Source organism: Trichoplusia ni, chromosome 1, assembly GCF_003590095.1.
Source record: "Trichoplusia ni isolate ovarian cell line Hi5 chromosome 1, tn1, whole genome shotgun sequence".
Lineage (NCBI taxonomy): Eukaryota > Metazoa > Arthropoda > Insecta > Lepidoptera > Noctuidae > Trichoplusia > Trichoplusia ni.
In genome coordinates, this window is record NC_039478.1 from 14,968,424 (window position 1) to 14,984,892 (window position 16,469).

The 16,469-nt window shown below is 34.8% G+C and overlaps 1 protein-coding gene across 1 annotated transcript; it reads left to right on the forward strand.

Moving 5' to 3' along the window:
- Nucleotides 1-1,012: 1,012 nt before the first annotated feature.
- On the forward strand, nucleotides 1,013-9,275 carry LOC113496948 (sodium-coupled monocarboxylate transporter 2-like). Its single transcript, XM_026876355.1, has 10 exons — nucleotides 1,013-1,387; nucleotides 1,913-2,037; nucleotides 2,461-2,613; nucleotides 3,334-3,553; nucleotides 5,283-5,553; nucleotides 5,903-5,991; nucleotides 6,086-6,194; nucleotides 6,712-6,873; nucleotides 7,404-7,585; nucleotides 8,959-9,275. The coding sequence occupies exons 1-10, from the start codon at nucleotides 1,182-1,184 to the stop codon at nucleotides 9,254-9,256; spliced, it is 1,815 nt and encodes a 604-aa protein (XP_026732156.1). The 5' UTR covers nucleotides 1,013-1,181; the 3' UTR covers nucleotides 9,257-9,275.
- The last annotated feature ends 7,194 nt before the right edge of the window (nucleotides 9,276-16,469 follow it).

Consider the following 16,469-nt stretch of genomic DNA (forward strand, 5'->3'; position numbering starts at 1 on the left):
TAAAACTGTTTCAAGTTTATAGATTTCCAATGAGCATATATTTAGGTGACAGCATAATATATTTTTTAAGAAATAATAACACTATGTAGAAATGAAACCGTTTTTAGGAAATCCATTGTAAACGCCATCTAGTTGAACTTAGTAAAACTACGATGTAAGCCAACAGACGGTGATTCGACTTCAAGCATTGCCCGATAGAAGGTACATTTAATTTACCTTCAATTCAGAGATGGCGCTAGTATTGACCGTTATTAGATTCACATTACGTTTGCCAGTTTCTACAGTACATAAGCATGAATGTTACTTGTATTGCGCTAATTTCTTGAATGCTTTAATATTTTTTTGCTTCTCTCTTAGAAGTTCAAGCTATGCTCACTAGATGGCGCTTTTATAAGTATTCTACGGAATTCATTGAGCAATTTGAAAAATGTTCATCGTGCTGATTATCATTTGTTTAGAAACTGTTTCCGTGTAATTACAAAAGTTAAATTATGACCTGACGTAAGGATTTATCTTATAGACTCTAAATCACTATACAAATGAGTGTCACCTGCGAGTCATAAAAATACTCACGTTTATCAAGAGTTATTGAGTTACTGTTCATACATCTTAGACATTTTATTTGCTAAGGTTATTTACTATCAGATATTACGTCTGCAGGTAATTGAACGCATGACTGTGAACTAACATTGTGAGGTACTTAATCAATTAATAAACATAGTATTAGGTAGGCATAAATTATTTAGTAAGTTATTAGTAAGGGTTCCTGTAGAAATTTAGTCAAGGCGAACAGCAGATTTAGTAGTAAGGATTATAAGCGGTTTAAGTACCAATAACTTTTGATGCATTCTAGAATTTTTTGATCTTAATAAAGACTGCAATTTAAACGCTTCTTTCATCTCGGGCACTTCTCATACGCGCTGAACACGACAGAGTCGTGAAAAACACTATACACAAATCCATATCTACACTCGAAGCCAAATCAAATAACAATTAGAAAATAGACATTCACACAATTGGTACGCAAACAGAACAGACAGTACTGAACAATTCTCTCTCGTATTTACAAAAAGATTCAAGTCAAATCCGCTTTTATCGTATATCTTTTATTATTGTTAGAATACTCTGATAGTAACTTGTTATTTGCAAGACGTATCTAACACTTGAAAGACGTATACAAAATGCCGAAAGTGCGTCCAACGATTCCCGTTTCTCCCATATATTTCAACGTAGCTGAGTATTGCTTGTTCGGGATTATTTTAGGAGTGATTGTTGGAATAATTGTGTATTATAATGTGGTTAATAGGAAATATAATACGGTTTCCGGGTTTTTGTTTGGAGGGAAGCATATGTCGGTTATATCTATAACTTTGGCTCTCATCGCGAGGTAAGTGCACTCTTGTTTGTTTTGTTTCTGAGTCCTTGTTTAAATGAGGCAAGGAGTCATGCCAGTTGAGGTACAATGCGAGAATGTGCAAGATCAGAATCATATGTTATCGAGACCTAGGGAGAAAGAATTTTAACTTGCTCGATTTTTCAGTTTAAAATCATCCTTGTTTAGATATTTAAATACATTTTGTTGGTAGTAGTGTACTATATTTAATGTAAGTAGATGTACTTAAACTTATTCTGTAGTTAGTTCAAGCACATTTTGACTAGCTAAGTGTACAAGTGCACTTTCGAAACATGGCCAAAATGAGCAAAAAAAAGAAAGAAGAATTTTGTCCAGCCAACAGTATGTATCTATCTATCAGTAAGTATTTATTTGAGATCAAGATGCATTCCGTCTGAGTAAATATTAAAATATAAATTGTAAACAAAAAGGTCATAAGAACCTCAAAGTTAACTACACACAGCAAGTGTTGTATACTTGCTGTGTGTAAACCGTTTTAAAGGATACTCTTACTTCCAGCCACCTAACCAGCATCACGCTACTCGGAGTACCTGTGGAGATTTACCTCAGGGGTACTCAGTATTGGGCATCGGCACTCTCGCTTATCATCGTCACCTTCCTCACGGCAGTCATATATTTACCAGGTAAATACACATAGAGATTTGAAAGATTTTGTTGCATTAAATCATTGACATTGGATTTTGGCAAACTCGTAGACAATGCGGTACTAGGCCGGTTTATTACTCACCTTGAGATTTATTACAAAGAGTTTCTGATGTAGAGAAATTACAAATGTATGGATAACGAAGATAAACTTTATTTTACATTAATCTTAAAAAGGGATGGTTACAAGAACCAACAGAAAATGGAAAAAGGGAACTTCTAGGGCTAGGTCAGCAGTTAATGATTAAAATGGATGATCAGAAGGCTGTGTTAGCTCTTATTATAAGACGAAGAAGAAAGAGAATAGATGAACCTAATCTCAGCTTAAATGATTAGTTACAAAAAATAAAGCTCGTCTACACAATATTCTTTTTTTTTCAATAAGGTCATATTGTTTGTTTCAGTTTTCCACAAATTGCAACTGTCTTCGAGTTTCGAATATTTAGAAATAAGATTTTCAACGCATACGCGGACGATTGCTGCGGTGTTGTTTGTGGTCAGCAAACTTATGCTCTTGCCCATAGTGCCCTATGTGCCCCTTATGGCATTTAGACTGGGTAAATATACTGTACTTACTAACTTTATACTATGTTTTTTAAACACCTATCTTTTTAGGATTTCGTATCCAAAGAGTAAAACGGAAAACTTATTTTAAAGGCTCTGCTGTACCTCTATCTTTCCGGCACTATTTTGATCTAATAAACCGTGATACCTAAACTGTTGAAATTTTCAGAGATGATGTATTTCTGTTGCTGCCATAACAGGATATCATCACTAAATCAAAAATCGAGGTTCAGCGTATTACCATCATAAAAATGCTAGTAAATTTGAACGCAATTTGAAACCCTCAGTGTCTCTAGTCCGAATAGAAACTATTTAGTCAGCCCGTTTGTTGTTGATCATTGGTCTAACTCCTGAAAGTTAGGATGACGTATTCAATACCGAAAAGGGATTATAAAATGTATACTGATGATCTGACGGACAGTATTGAAAACCTTCACATAGTTTTTGTCTTTATAACATTGTTTATTAAAATACAAGAAATAATCTCATTTTATGTTTAACCTTCTTAATCATCACATAGTTTTTAAGTGTGTTTGAAGACTCGACTGTAATTGATTATATCAGTGATATTATAAACTTAAAACTTTGTTTGTGTGGATGAATTAGCCGATTAGACTGATTTTACGTTCCCGTGAGATAATTTTCGTTTTGTAGCCGGCGTAGCCTCGGCACCGCTAGTCAATAATAATTAAGCTTCATTTGTTGCTTTCCAGTAACAAATCCGCTGACGGCACGTATAACTGCAGTGCTATGCGTGACATGTGCAACACTAAGTGCGATTGGAGGATTACGAGCTATCGTCTCCATAGGAATAATGACAACTTTCTTAGCTCTGGCCGGTACTGCCTTGCCCAGTGGACTAGCGCTCCTGCCCATGGGATTCAAGAGAATGTGGGAAATTGCCAGTCATGGAGGAAGACTAGTTTTATATGAGTAAGTTCATTTTATTTTTACCAAGTGCCTATATTTTCTTGCTGTACTGCAAATACATGCCGTAACGATGCCTTCATACTGTCATTCGGTCTTTGTGAATACGTACAATAGCCGATTGGTTTGCTCAATATCAAGCTTAGAATTTATCTTCGAAAGATTATATAATACAAAGATAAACATCTTAAAACGAATACTATTAGATTCAGGAAGCCTTTTGTTTTAAAGATTTATGTCTCATTTGTCTGGACTACGATCGAAGCTGTACGTAGACGTTAATGTACAAAGCGTTATTGCAACTTTTTGGTTGACTTATTTTTTTTACTATTCGACGCGGATAAAAACATATTGTCCTCAATAGAGGCAGGGATGTATCACAAAACGCAGTTTTAGCTTTTTTGAATGTAAAAGCTAACTTAATATACAGGAAAAAAGGAATTAAAGTCTAATAGACGCCAAATTAATTAATTATCTATTTTAAATCTTGCAAACCCGGCTCCTGTATATACAGGGTGTCCCAAAACTCAGCGATAAGAGACATTTAAAAAGTTGAAATTCGACAACCCTCGTCGCATTTTTAAGTCCTGTGATCACCAATGTAACAATTTCGCTTTGATTTTCTTAATATCGGGATCTTCATTAACGATGCTATTACCCGCAACTATAAATTAATGCACTGAAAAAAAATCTATTATCGCTGAACGGAGTGATATGGTTTTTTTTATTTTTTTCCCTGATCTGTTATCACTTGGCCTTTCATCCGGTCTCAGATTATCGTTGAGTTTTGAGACACCCTGTTATCCATATACCGTATAAAGAGAAGGAAGACTTTTGACCTCTGCATTGAGACCCTTGTGGCAAGGAATAAATAAGAATAAAGCCAACTCATGCTTAGGTGTCATCCGATGCCAAGTGATAATTCCATCTTTCGAGAATTCAGGTGGTATCGGTCGATTAAACGTCGTGGTGGGCAGCAAATATATCGTCATAAATGATATCATCCTAAGTACTTATTGCATTCCTACTGCCATTACGCGGGTCACCGTTTTGATAAACCGATATTGTTAGGTAATTAGCAGAAAACACAAGTTAACTACCTATATCGGATGGTACAATACGTGCATTTTGGTAACTGCTAACGACTAATAACAAAGGCCGGAAAAATAAATTTATTTATGCTACCCTCAAATCAGAGAAACATAAAATGACTTACCGAATGATCGCGCTGATTTATTTACTAAACCACAATGACAATTAATTTAAAATATACTCAAAGAACACTATAAAATACAGCAATGAACAATTCACGAGTCGGGATTCAACCACAGAACACCAGAAATCTAATTAATCCGAGCAGCGAATTTGACCTCCACCGCACACTGCGAACGCGCAAAAGGAACTTAATTCCGTTTGTTTAATTTAGTAATAAAAATAAAGTTTTAAATCCGTAACCGACTATGTTAAAACAAGAATATAATTAAGATAGAATTCCAGTATCTACGCGTTCTGGCTTTTATATGAATTATTTTCATATTTTTACCCATTCTGTGAGCCCTTTTGGTTTAGACTTTAGAAGTCTGATTTGTTTGTACCTATGTTCCACCATAGTGCCTAAATTAATTATCCAAACCAAAAGCTATCGCTTTCCACTTCAACGTATACGAGAGAAAGGGCATGCCAATTCTTTTTAGTTTGAAGCACGACTAAATACTAAGAGAATTATAATTTGTAGCCCAGATCCAGAACTGGCCCACCACACGTCCTTCTTCGCAGTTACATTAGCTTTATCAACGAATTGGCTTTGGAAGATAGCCCTAAGTCAGTCAACACTACAGAAGCTGCTAGCAGTGCCCACAATAAGTCAAGCCAGGGTTTGTCTGTTAGTGTCATGTGTTGGAGTCATACTGATGAAGCTTTTGTCTTGCTTCCTCGGATTGGCGTTGTACGCGTGGTTCGCTGGTTGCGATCCTTTACTGACGGGACAGATTAAGAAACATGAACAGGTAATGTCCTTACGTTCTTGAGGAAGTCACAGCTTAATTACGACATGTGTTTCAATCGACTTAAAAAGAGGAGGTTTTCAATTCATCTGAATTTCGATTTTATTTTTATAGTTGTTACCTGATGACTTCGAACTGGGAGAACCAATTTGATTGATTCTTTTTTTCACTTAACGTGAAATAGCTGTTAATTAGTCTCATTTTCATTCAGAGTTAGTTTTATGTTTTTGTATTTTTGAATGTCGGTCAATCTGTACCTATTTATGTAGGGGAAACTAAAACGCAATAAATTTTGTTTTTCATTTCGCTGTATGGGTAAAACTTTCATTAAGCAATTTTTTTTCTCTTGCAGTTAGTTCCACATTTCTTAAACAATTTATCCATGATGTTTCCTGGAATATGTGGGATCTTCATAATATCCATATTCAGCGCGACAACCGGGTGAGATGAATATAAATATTAAATCTACTAAGAACGTGATGTAAGTCTACTTAAAACTTATTTAAATTTACCGTTTAGATGCGATTTGTTGCAGTTGTATAGCCTCATTGATTAACTCTATTGCTGGAGTACTCTTTGAAGAATTCATCAGACCATGGATGCCACAGAGTACCAATGAGTTGGCTTGCTGTAAGATTATGAAGGTAAGTCCTTGCCTTCAATCAACCAGCATCTGGGCCCGAATTCCGCTATTTACTTCCGATGCAATTTGGATTAAAATGACTCTATTCGTATCTTCTAAGCATTTTGCCAACGCAATAATTGGAAATTCAGTATAGGACAAAATGAATTTTCAATCATTGTGTTGGGACCCTGATATAGAGGCAAAAATAAATAACATGGTTCAGCTACATTAATCTTAACTGTGCCCCAAAATACCCACTTATCCACCATTCATTTTCAAGCCTTCCGAACCATTGTTTGCGGTGATAAATAGAAAAATATAAAGTTGTTAATCAAAGTTCAAATAGAGAATCGGACTATCATGTGCAGAGAATCTATATTTTTTACACGGTACCCTTATACGCAAGGAATCAGATCTAGAATCTTTTAATATATTTAACACTGTTAGAGAACTTTTTTTTCATAATAAGTGTCTAATCATCTTAAGCATTCAGGTGTTGTATTAATTTATTTGATATTTTTTTCTGTTTCATTTAGTGTCTCTGCGTCTTGGTCGGCCTTTACTGCGGTTCAGTCGTTTGGTTTGCCAAGGAACTGGATCGTCTACAGCATGTTGCGTCAGGAGTCACAGGAGTTACGGCTGGCACTCTACTGGGCTTGTTCACCCTTGGAATCGTCTTCTCAAGAGCCAATTGTTCCGTGGGTATTATTTATAAAACTTATAACAGCGACATCTGTTGTTTTTACGTTGAACGTTTTGGTACAGGTTTCACGATGCCCTCTTTTGTGATGGAGGTGGTAATGTGTTTGAACAGCGACTTGGTTATTTGGACAAAATTTCATAGATGGCGCAACTTCGTTTGCTGCGACCTAAGTGTCATTTCATTGAATTTGTCCCCTAAAGTATAGATGTCTCTCATAAGATCAAATAAATTACATACCAAACAAACTTTTATTTGCTGAGCAAGAAAATCTTATGAACGTACTTTTTTATTAAGGAGCGGCAAATAAAAATATGGAGTATTTAGATATTGTGACACATAAGTATAAAAATGCATAATTACATAATTAACATTAAATTAAAAATTCTGGCCACATGCATGTAGACAATTACAAGTAAACTGATAGTAAAGCAGAACGCCTACTTCATACTTACATGATAGACAAAATTTAAATAAAAGTAGGTTTTTTCTAAGCCCGTACCTAATTAACTATAATTTTAATTGCAGGGAGCTCTAAGTGGTTGTTTGTTGAGCCTAATTCTGTGTGGGTGGCTACTCATTGGCGCAGAAAATGCGCTGGCCACTGGAGCGTTGACCTTTCAGGGGAAACCACTGGCGACATCGGGGTGCGGGAAAGCTAATTTCACACATGTAGTGGTCAACTTGACCACAATGGTACCTAATGCTGCGTAAGTGTCTGTTTCATTAGCTGGTTCTTTATGACTAATTAATGTTATGTAGTTTATTAAGACAAGTTTATTTTGTGTATACAGAAATATTTAATGTATTTAAAAAAAGTTTTTTTTTTTATGTTTTGGCACATAAACTTATTCGTAAAATTCTCATGTATAAAAATGTAACTTATTTTAAAAGGCAACTTTTAAAATACTCTGGATTACCAACTGGAGCAACAATCCTTGTTTTGAGTTTAGAGAGACTCACATTTAAAGTAATATTAGTTTCCCTCCAAATTTTCACGAAAATTTTATATTTACATATTATATAAGAAATTGCTTAAAAATCAATTTTTAAACTTGCGTAGGATGTGATACATGACGCTCTCCGTGTCCCAAGCTACACATCTTAATCTGTAATCGAAAATATTTAACACACTGTACCCTATATAAAACCATAATTTTCTCTATGAACTCTGAACAAACTATGAGGTCAGCATACTTTATCCTCTCAAGGGAGTGCATCCATGAAAAATAAGAAAAGCAAATGTGTTCATCATAGCAGAACTTTTAGTCCCAAACTCAATTAGAGGATAAAATAAAAACCATATCATTCGCTTTATGACATAGGAACATTTTTATTACGCCCCCAATGAGTTCACACTCGGTTAGGGGTACAGTCGACCGCTTACCACAGCTAACACTTTGGTTCTAACATCACCTCTATTTTGGAGTTGGCAGGGTCCAAGTTTCTTAGTGGTTGTCCTCACTGACCCGTGGTAAACTGTACCGCAGAAGAAGTTTTAATCTTCCTTCGTAACTTCGGTGATATCGAGCCTGCCTCACTTTTATTCCCCCCCTTATTAAAACTTTACCCATATTACTATTACTCGATTCCCGCACTTTTATGACTTTTCTTCGTCGACTTTTTTTTTAATCGCGAGTGACTTAGATTACCTATACTATGAGCTGAAGTTCTGAAATAATAAATTACTATGCTAATAAGGTTTTTATGGCGGTGAACGTTCCATATTCATGCGATACGACGCAGATTTGTTGAAAATTGTAAATTTACCTTATTGCATAACGGAACCTTTGAAATTGGAGCGACTTTTTTTTGTATTTTTAAAGGTTAAGTTCCACCTTCCTACAATTAAAACGAAAAGATTTACCGTACCGTTGAGAAATTTTAGAAACATCTTTATTAGTTTAGGATTTAAGCATGTAGCATTACAAATGAATTCGTTTCCTTGAGACATAAAAAATATCCATGTCACTGAGATATCGACACACATATTGATACACTTGACTTATTTCCACCTATAACATACACAATTCCTCCCCATTGATTACTTTGCATCTTAATTATTGTCCTTTCTTCTTTGCAGGAATCAGATACCATCAAAACCTTTACAATCACTGTTCCGGATTTCCTTCACATACTGTCCATTCGCTGGAGCGGTATCAGTTCTACTGATTGGAGTCCTAATGAGCTACCTCACGGGAAAATCCAAGTCAGACTCCATGAATCCCGATGTTTTCTGTCCGTTAACCCAAAGTTTTCTTCACAAGTCCATGATTAGAAGTCCCACAGCATCGCTTGAACCGAGACCGCAAAATACACAGGAAGTCTACTTCGCTTTGGATGAGGCACTGAAACATTTGAAAGATGTTATTGATCGATAAATAAATGTGATAAAAGTCAGTTTTGTTTTATTTTTATTTTCGTTTTATATTGATGGTAACCAACTGTTAATCAACCTAAGGAATACAGCATACTTAAGAAATTTTCAAACGTGTGTTAATCACTTCATAATCCTGAAACTTTTACATCTGGTTCTACACCAACCAAAGCAAATGCAATACAATTCTAAAATAGTTCTAAAGTGCCTTCTGCGTTAAAATTTTGACGAACAACAATAAACCATTCCAATAAATGCCAAAAATTCAAGACAAGACATCGTGCAAAGGCTTAATGCTATAAATTGCTATAAAAATGTTGGATTTCGTCGAAACCTTTCGAAGGCACGTTCAATTAATGGTTGGAGTACGAATGCGATTTCACGTTTGACTGCTTCCGGCAAATTTTCGCCATCACCTTCCATTATTCACGAAGCTACGATGATATATGGAATGTCATTAAGTCAGTGCGAATTCGTCATAAATAATTCCCTCATTTTTTGGAGATTTAGGCTGTCGTAATATGGTGGTAAGGTCTATTGCGGTCGTAAGTTATGTCGGTCCATTTGTTATGCCATAAGACGGGGTAGAATTAGTGATAATACGTTTGCTTATTTAGTCATAGTAATCAAACTAGGTGGGAAATAAATTATGATAATTGAAAGGGACAATGCTTTAATGGTATCACATTTTTTTATGTGAAAACTAAAGACGAAGAAAGAATTATAACTACCCCATCTTGTTTTCCTGAAATAGAGTCATAAGCTATTTGGCGCGCCATCTACAAAGCAAGTCCCGTCTCTTCACAGCCACAGACATTGCTTTACGAGACAAAGGGAAAAACATGCATAGTAGAGGTGCGTGCTACGTTTTAGACTCGCCACATTAATTCCTAGACCGCAACTCAGACTGAGAGCCTACTGTCTCGAGTATCCACTCATTTACACAAGGTCTTAACTCACACCAAATTCGGAACCACCTTTCATCTTTAGGCCGTTTGAAACAAGGACTTGTATTGAATATCAAGATGGGACTTTATCAGTATCGTTTGTTGCTTTTTGAACTAGAAAATTGAGAGTGCCTTCGAGTGACTCCTAAAAGAAAACGTATGTAATGGTAATGAAGGACATTTTTTTATGTTCATCCCTCGTTTGCGATTTGTACTTACTTTTTTTGTTAATTAAGCGTTTTTGCCTCTTTCCATTATACTGGGGCTAAGAGTATCTTATTATAAGGTAGACAAAGTAAGTTCTTATTAGAATTCACGGTAATGGCTTCTCATTACATAGATACATATAGTCTTGAGTATTTTCCTGGAAGGTATTTTTAGTTGTATTTTTGAACAACTTACAAATGGAAGAATCGGTCACAAATAATTTGATTTGAATAAAATTCGAAACAAAATCCACAAAAAACCATCCTGATACTAAAACATCATCCAAATAACTCACTCGCGCAGGAAATCTGGGTACTTCAGACATTATTTGACCAAGGGAGACATGCTAAATGCATGGATAGTCTTTGCATAGCAACAAAAGCCTACGTGACAATCCCACACCGCAATGGTATTGCGTTACGCCATTGAAGGATCGAAGCGGCTAGACGCATACGTCACTACAGTGTACCCCGGAATTAATGTCCCGTGCCATTGCAGCCCCATAAAAGGCTTACCGCATCGCTAATCGTTTGACCATTATTATTTATGGAATATTACGAATGAACACTCCATTGCATCAGTGTGGCTCTGAAACGATAAGCTCGTGATGTGTGCTTTATGTTTTGTGTGTAAATCAATATGATATTGCTGACCGGGGTAAAATTATAATGGATACCATTCTCTACTTATATGGAGTTCATAGCTAGTAATCGTTAATACCCTTGTTGATTGTGATTGTGCTCTTTTTATTTCTAATTTAGGTTGATTTATGGTATTTTCAGGATCATAGATCAGATTGATGAATGGAATTGATCAGACGATCAGGCCCATGAATTTTGGTGTATACCAAAAAAGTAATTGCGACCCTGTGCAGCATGAAATAAAAACTTTTTTCATACCTCCAAAATTGCAAAAGGGAAGTTTAAACTCGACAAATGTAATAAGCAGCAATGCTCCCTAAACGAACAGTGTGAGGATACACGACGAAAATGGAAACAAAAAAGTCTACAAAATTAGACCCGAGTCGCATTGAAACAGGGAATTGTCACGTCTTCCTCTTACTTACTTATTTCGATGGACAAAGCCATTACAAAATAACCTTAAAAGCAACGATTCAAGTGCTTCTAAGCGCCTGAGAGAGTAATTGAGCATATCAACCGTATAAATTCCGCACAGTATTTGCATAAAATTTTACTGCGATGAAAGCTGTTTGGACTATTTCGTTTACTATAACATTAGCAGGGGAAATTGAGTCTTGATGTCCTGGTTTTATGTATAAAGCTTGCTTGAATTATTTTTTTTGTCGTTCTGTTTAAAATGTCTGAGTCGTGTGTGGTTTGTAAGTAGTCTTGTTAGGAATCAATTTAGTATCAGATAATTACTTAAATAAACATGAAAGGTATATTTTTACAAATGCAGTTTTGGACTGTTAATTAAACTGTTTTCTCTAGGTTAACAAACATTTCCTTGGTTGGGGCGGGGTCGTCTGCAACCATATTTCACTGCATAACTTAAAGTCTTGCACTAAACTTACATAAACATAATGCTAATCTTATTTGAGAAAGGAATACAACAAAGCATACAATTAAGTCAGACTTAACATAATAATATAAAGTTAAATTCGACGGAAAAGCTTCGCAATAAATAAATTTAGAAATCAATAATAATAGATTTCAATAAATTTAAATGTGTGACTCCTTTTAAATTGTCTCCTTTAAAGTTGGTACAGCTGTTTTTATAGTTAAATTGTTTCGCCATCGGGTTTGAAGTTACCCTGAAAATTTCAGCCTGCCAGCTTATCGAGAAGTGACTTAGGATTGAGTTACAAAAATCCAACCGGATCGCCAAACAAACATAGATACAAACAGGAAAGTGTATAAAAACGTGGGGAAATTACCTCCTTTTATTTCGAAATCTGATAAAAAAAAGTATTTTACACTAATTATGCAAAAAGGTTAATAAAAAAATCTAAATTCCAGCTTTAAAGTTCTTAAGTGTCTATAAAGCTAAATTGGATAATTCTTTGTCTAAAAGAAATTAGATTTCCAACGCAAACATATCGGACAGGAGCCGCTAAGATAGGAAAGCCAGAAGGACATAGCTAACTAAATCAATTACTAGAATCAATTCGATTCTTTCAGTCTCGCGAAACGAATTCCATCAGATTGGAAGCTTTTCAAGGAAAATCTTTTCTAAATGTACTTCTAGCTCTGTTTCTGTTTTGTTACTGTTATGTTATTTATGAATAAATTTATATTGACAACGTATTTTTGTGTGGACTACTATTATTAAGGTAATGTAACCAACGGGTTAAAAACAAAACGCTAATACTGAGACTGTCCCACAAATGTATTTTAAACTAGGCACGTCGAGGACGGATTCTAGTCTAACAGAGCTAAGGGGCGACTGCCTATCTGGATCTGGTCTAATCAACCCAGTTACCTGGGCAACAAAATACTCCTTAGTCAGACTGGTTGTCAGACTTTTTAGCTTCTTACTACCCATAATGACTGTCAAAAATGTATGTAACAGCCGGAAGCCACAATTTAACGTGCCTTCCGAAAAACTCGTTATGACAAAGATGGTCATCCATGTACGAACCGATCGCTTCAACAGTAGCTTATCTTAATTTATGTCAATGCCTGTCTGGGAAACGTCTTTATTATGTATCCAGAACCAATTTTAAGGCACCTCTTGAACAAGGTGCCTTAATTAAAGTAAGAGTTCGAGAAGAAATAAAAAAACAGGGACCTTAACAAATCCTAAGGAATAAAAAGTATTGTTCTACTTCTATTCGGGTGAAGTATAACCAATTTCATACAAATTATACTCATGAAACAAAACAAATTCTACCATTCGAGACACACCCCAAATATTCTAATGTCGTACAAATTGTTTCTCCTATCGTAAACGTACATTATCTAGGCAATTTTCTTCGGGAAATGAAGTAGGCTGACACTCGTATAGTTAACAAGGTTCCTTCGTGTTTAGAATTCATGATTCGTCCATCTTCGTACCTCTGATGTGTTTCATTAAGCCGGCTCGTGACAAGCAACACAACGATTTAAGACATTTTTATTCCTCTGAAGAATGTGAGAGTTTTTAACGACGCTATTTAATTAGGACAGTTAAGCTAATTCGTGATGTCTTGGAATGTTTGAGTATAAGCCTACGGAATTGTTAATTGTGGAAAATTAGGTAAAGGGAGAGAATAACACGTTCAATGTTCATTTCGAGTTTTTACAAGAGTATTTTCCGGAAAACTGGACATACGATTATGTCGTTGAAAATTTTAATTCCCTTATTTTAGTTGAGAATAGGTTTGATATTATTTTATGCCGTTTTATTTTGGCAATCAAAACTAATGTACGTTACTTTAACACAATGAGCTGATGACATAGCAATTTTTTTTACGTGTTTTATGTTTTACGACTCTGCTATCCATGCTGGCTGGAAGCCGACCCTAACACAGCTAACATACTTTACTGAGGCAACTCTATCAAAAGAAAATTATGTACATACATATATCTCAAATGACCATTATCTTTCCCATATCCGTTCGTCTTGTACTTCCCTATTTCTAGTCCATCCCGAATCCCACTTCAGTAAGATTTCCACCTTATCTGTTTGAATTAAGAACTTCCCAAAGTCCACTTTTTCCATTCCCAACACGTCCATTCTTTCAGATCAAGGAACTAGGAAGTTACTGAGAATAATGCTGGTTGTTGGTTACACAAGAACACTTAGAATCTATAACCCTCATTACGCCGTGCAAAATGTAAGTGGATCTGGGATCTTAAAACTAGTGTTAGATAACTAAAGAATTTCCCCAGTTAAAATGTGAGAACGCTTTATAGCCACGATAGCTGTTAGCACTTGAGAAATTGAATTTCGTTGGCGCGGCCCGCCTGCTGATTGCTTTGAACTGAATCAGCTATATTGCTAGAACCTGACTTGTCTTATCATTGAAACTGTTCCAGAGTTGGAACACTGGCTTTATTGGGATATAAATCATATTTTGCTGTTTGCTAGTTTCTGTTATGAGTCGAAACCTGTTTCAGTATTATTTTTTGCGACTTATGGACAAAAAGGTTTTCCAAAATTATCTCAATTTTAACAAAAGTATTTTTACCTACGTTGATATATCATATTTTCTGTGTGCCTCTGTAATTAATAGTTGCTTTTACGTTTCAGAAATCTCACAAAAATGTATTTTTTTATCAAAAAATCCCTACATTTTAATCAAAACCAGATTTCCTTTGTATTGTTACAATTCCATCCAACTACGATTCGTATAAAGAAATCTCTTTTCATATATCATAAAAATGAAAAATTTGGTCTCTCTACTTTAACTACAGAAATATTTCAGTTGGCTGAGAATATAATAAAGTGTAGTGGCTAGAGTTTACTACTTGATGTGTTTCTGAATATAAAATAAGAATAAATAGTACAGTTTTCTATTCCTCTAAAATCCCGGCTCTAAGAAAGGGTTGTTACATGTTTGATTGTTCATGAGGCACTTAAACGGGTAACCAGATTTGGATGCGTTTTTTTTAAATTTTAAAGTGAGTTTTCCTTGCGCAGTTCTATAGAAAATTGAGCCGTTAACAAGATATATGTAGGAGTTATGTTTTTATTTTATCTTTTGTTACTAAACAAACAACTTAGCTTAAAATCCGACATAAATAATTACTGATTGACAAATCAACGAACTTGGAAAACGAAAACAAAACAAAAACGCAATAAATGATAATAAAGTGAGCATTTAAAACCCAGTAACAAAAGATGTCAAATATAATCATAATAATAATCTGTTCAAATCTAATGAAATTCCTTAAAATAATAAATTCTTGAAAGCTGATTACATTTATAAAAGAGTCGCCCTCGTCGCGTCTTACGGTTGCCTTTTTCATAAAGATTTTTACTCCGATATCTTTATATTTGATATTTCATCTTGTTTTCTTTTGTATTTTATAAAATTAATCACCCGTATATTAAATAAGTTGTCAGAAACAAGGATTATGATTAAACGGGACAAAATTTAATTTATTTCAGCTCAAGATAAACCACCTAACATTGACGAAAGTTTGTTTTAAGATTTTCTCGTGTTTCTCTTAAATATTCAATCAATTTGGTACTTATGTTGCTAACTTAATTATGTCTTTATACAAAACTAGCTGTTGCCCGCGACTTCGTCCGCGTGGTTAGAGAAATAAGTTATGATTTATATCTGCCCTGTTTTTTTCCACATTTGCCATTGTATCTTCACTCCTATTAGTTGCAGCGTGATAGTTTATAGCCTCCTTGAATGGATGGTCCTCCTTTCCTCAATGAATGGTCTATTCAACACAAAAATAATTTTTCGATTTGGACCAGTAGTTCCTGAGATTAGCGCGTTCAAACAAACAAACAAACAAACTCTTCAGCTTTATATATTAGTATAGAAGTATAGATTTAATTTTGTGCCTTAAAGTGTATAATCTAAAACTATACTTAGTCTAAGGACTTCTAGCACGGATTGAAAATGAACAGGGGAGATGTATAATGATTAAAGACCTTTCAAATTTATTTTAGTGATTTTTCAGAGATTATACCTGGATAGAAATATGTATTATAAATATGAACCTATCAGCAATCAGTCTGATAGGTTATTCAGTAAGGAAAAATAAATGTTTGCCCTCAAAAAACAAGCTCATAATATATTTTTTTATAATAACTATCGTGAGACTGATTCATTATTAAATGATGTAACGGTTTACGCACGCGTATTTATCGGGGGTGCCCGACTAGTTTTAGACTTTAGACTCATATTTTCATTTCAATTTTTTTTGTAAATGAATACAAACCATTGAATAGTAAAAATGGTTTTGAGATTTAAGATTGCCCATACCTAAAATTATATTTATTTTAACCTAGCAACTGATTCATTCACGATAGGAACTTTAAGAACATAATCCCTTTATAATGCCTACTATCTACGTGTATATCATTCGAATTTAAATGTATGAGGTGAAGGTCACATAGATACAGGCAGCCATATTATCACGATGACAACATTCCTAC

Excerpts from the sequence above, each read along its gene's own strand:
- LOC113496948 (XM_026876355.1), top strand. The coding sequence starts at position 1,182 with ATGCCGAAAGTGCGTCCAACGATTCCCGTTTCTCCCATATATTTCAAC. Across the intron at positions 1,388-1,912 it reads ACTTTGGCTCTCATCGCGAG|CCACCTAACCAGCATCACGC; the intron begins GTAAGTGCACTC and ends TCTTACTTCCAG. Across the intron at positions 2,614-3,333 it reads CCTTATGGCATTTAGACTGG|TAACAAATCCGCTGACGGCA; the intron begins GTAAATATACTG and ends GTTGCTTTCCAG.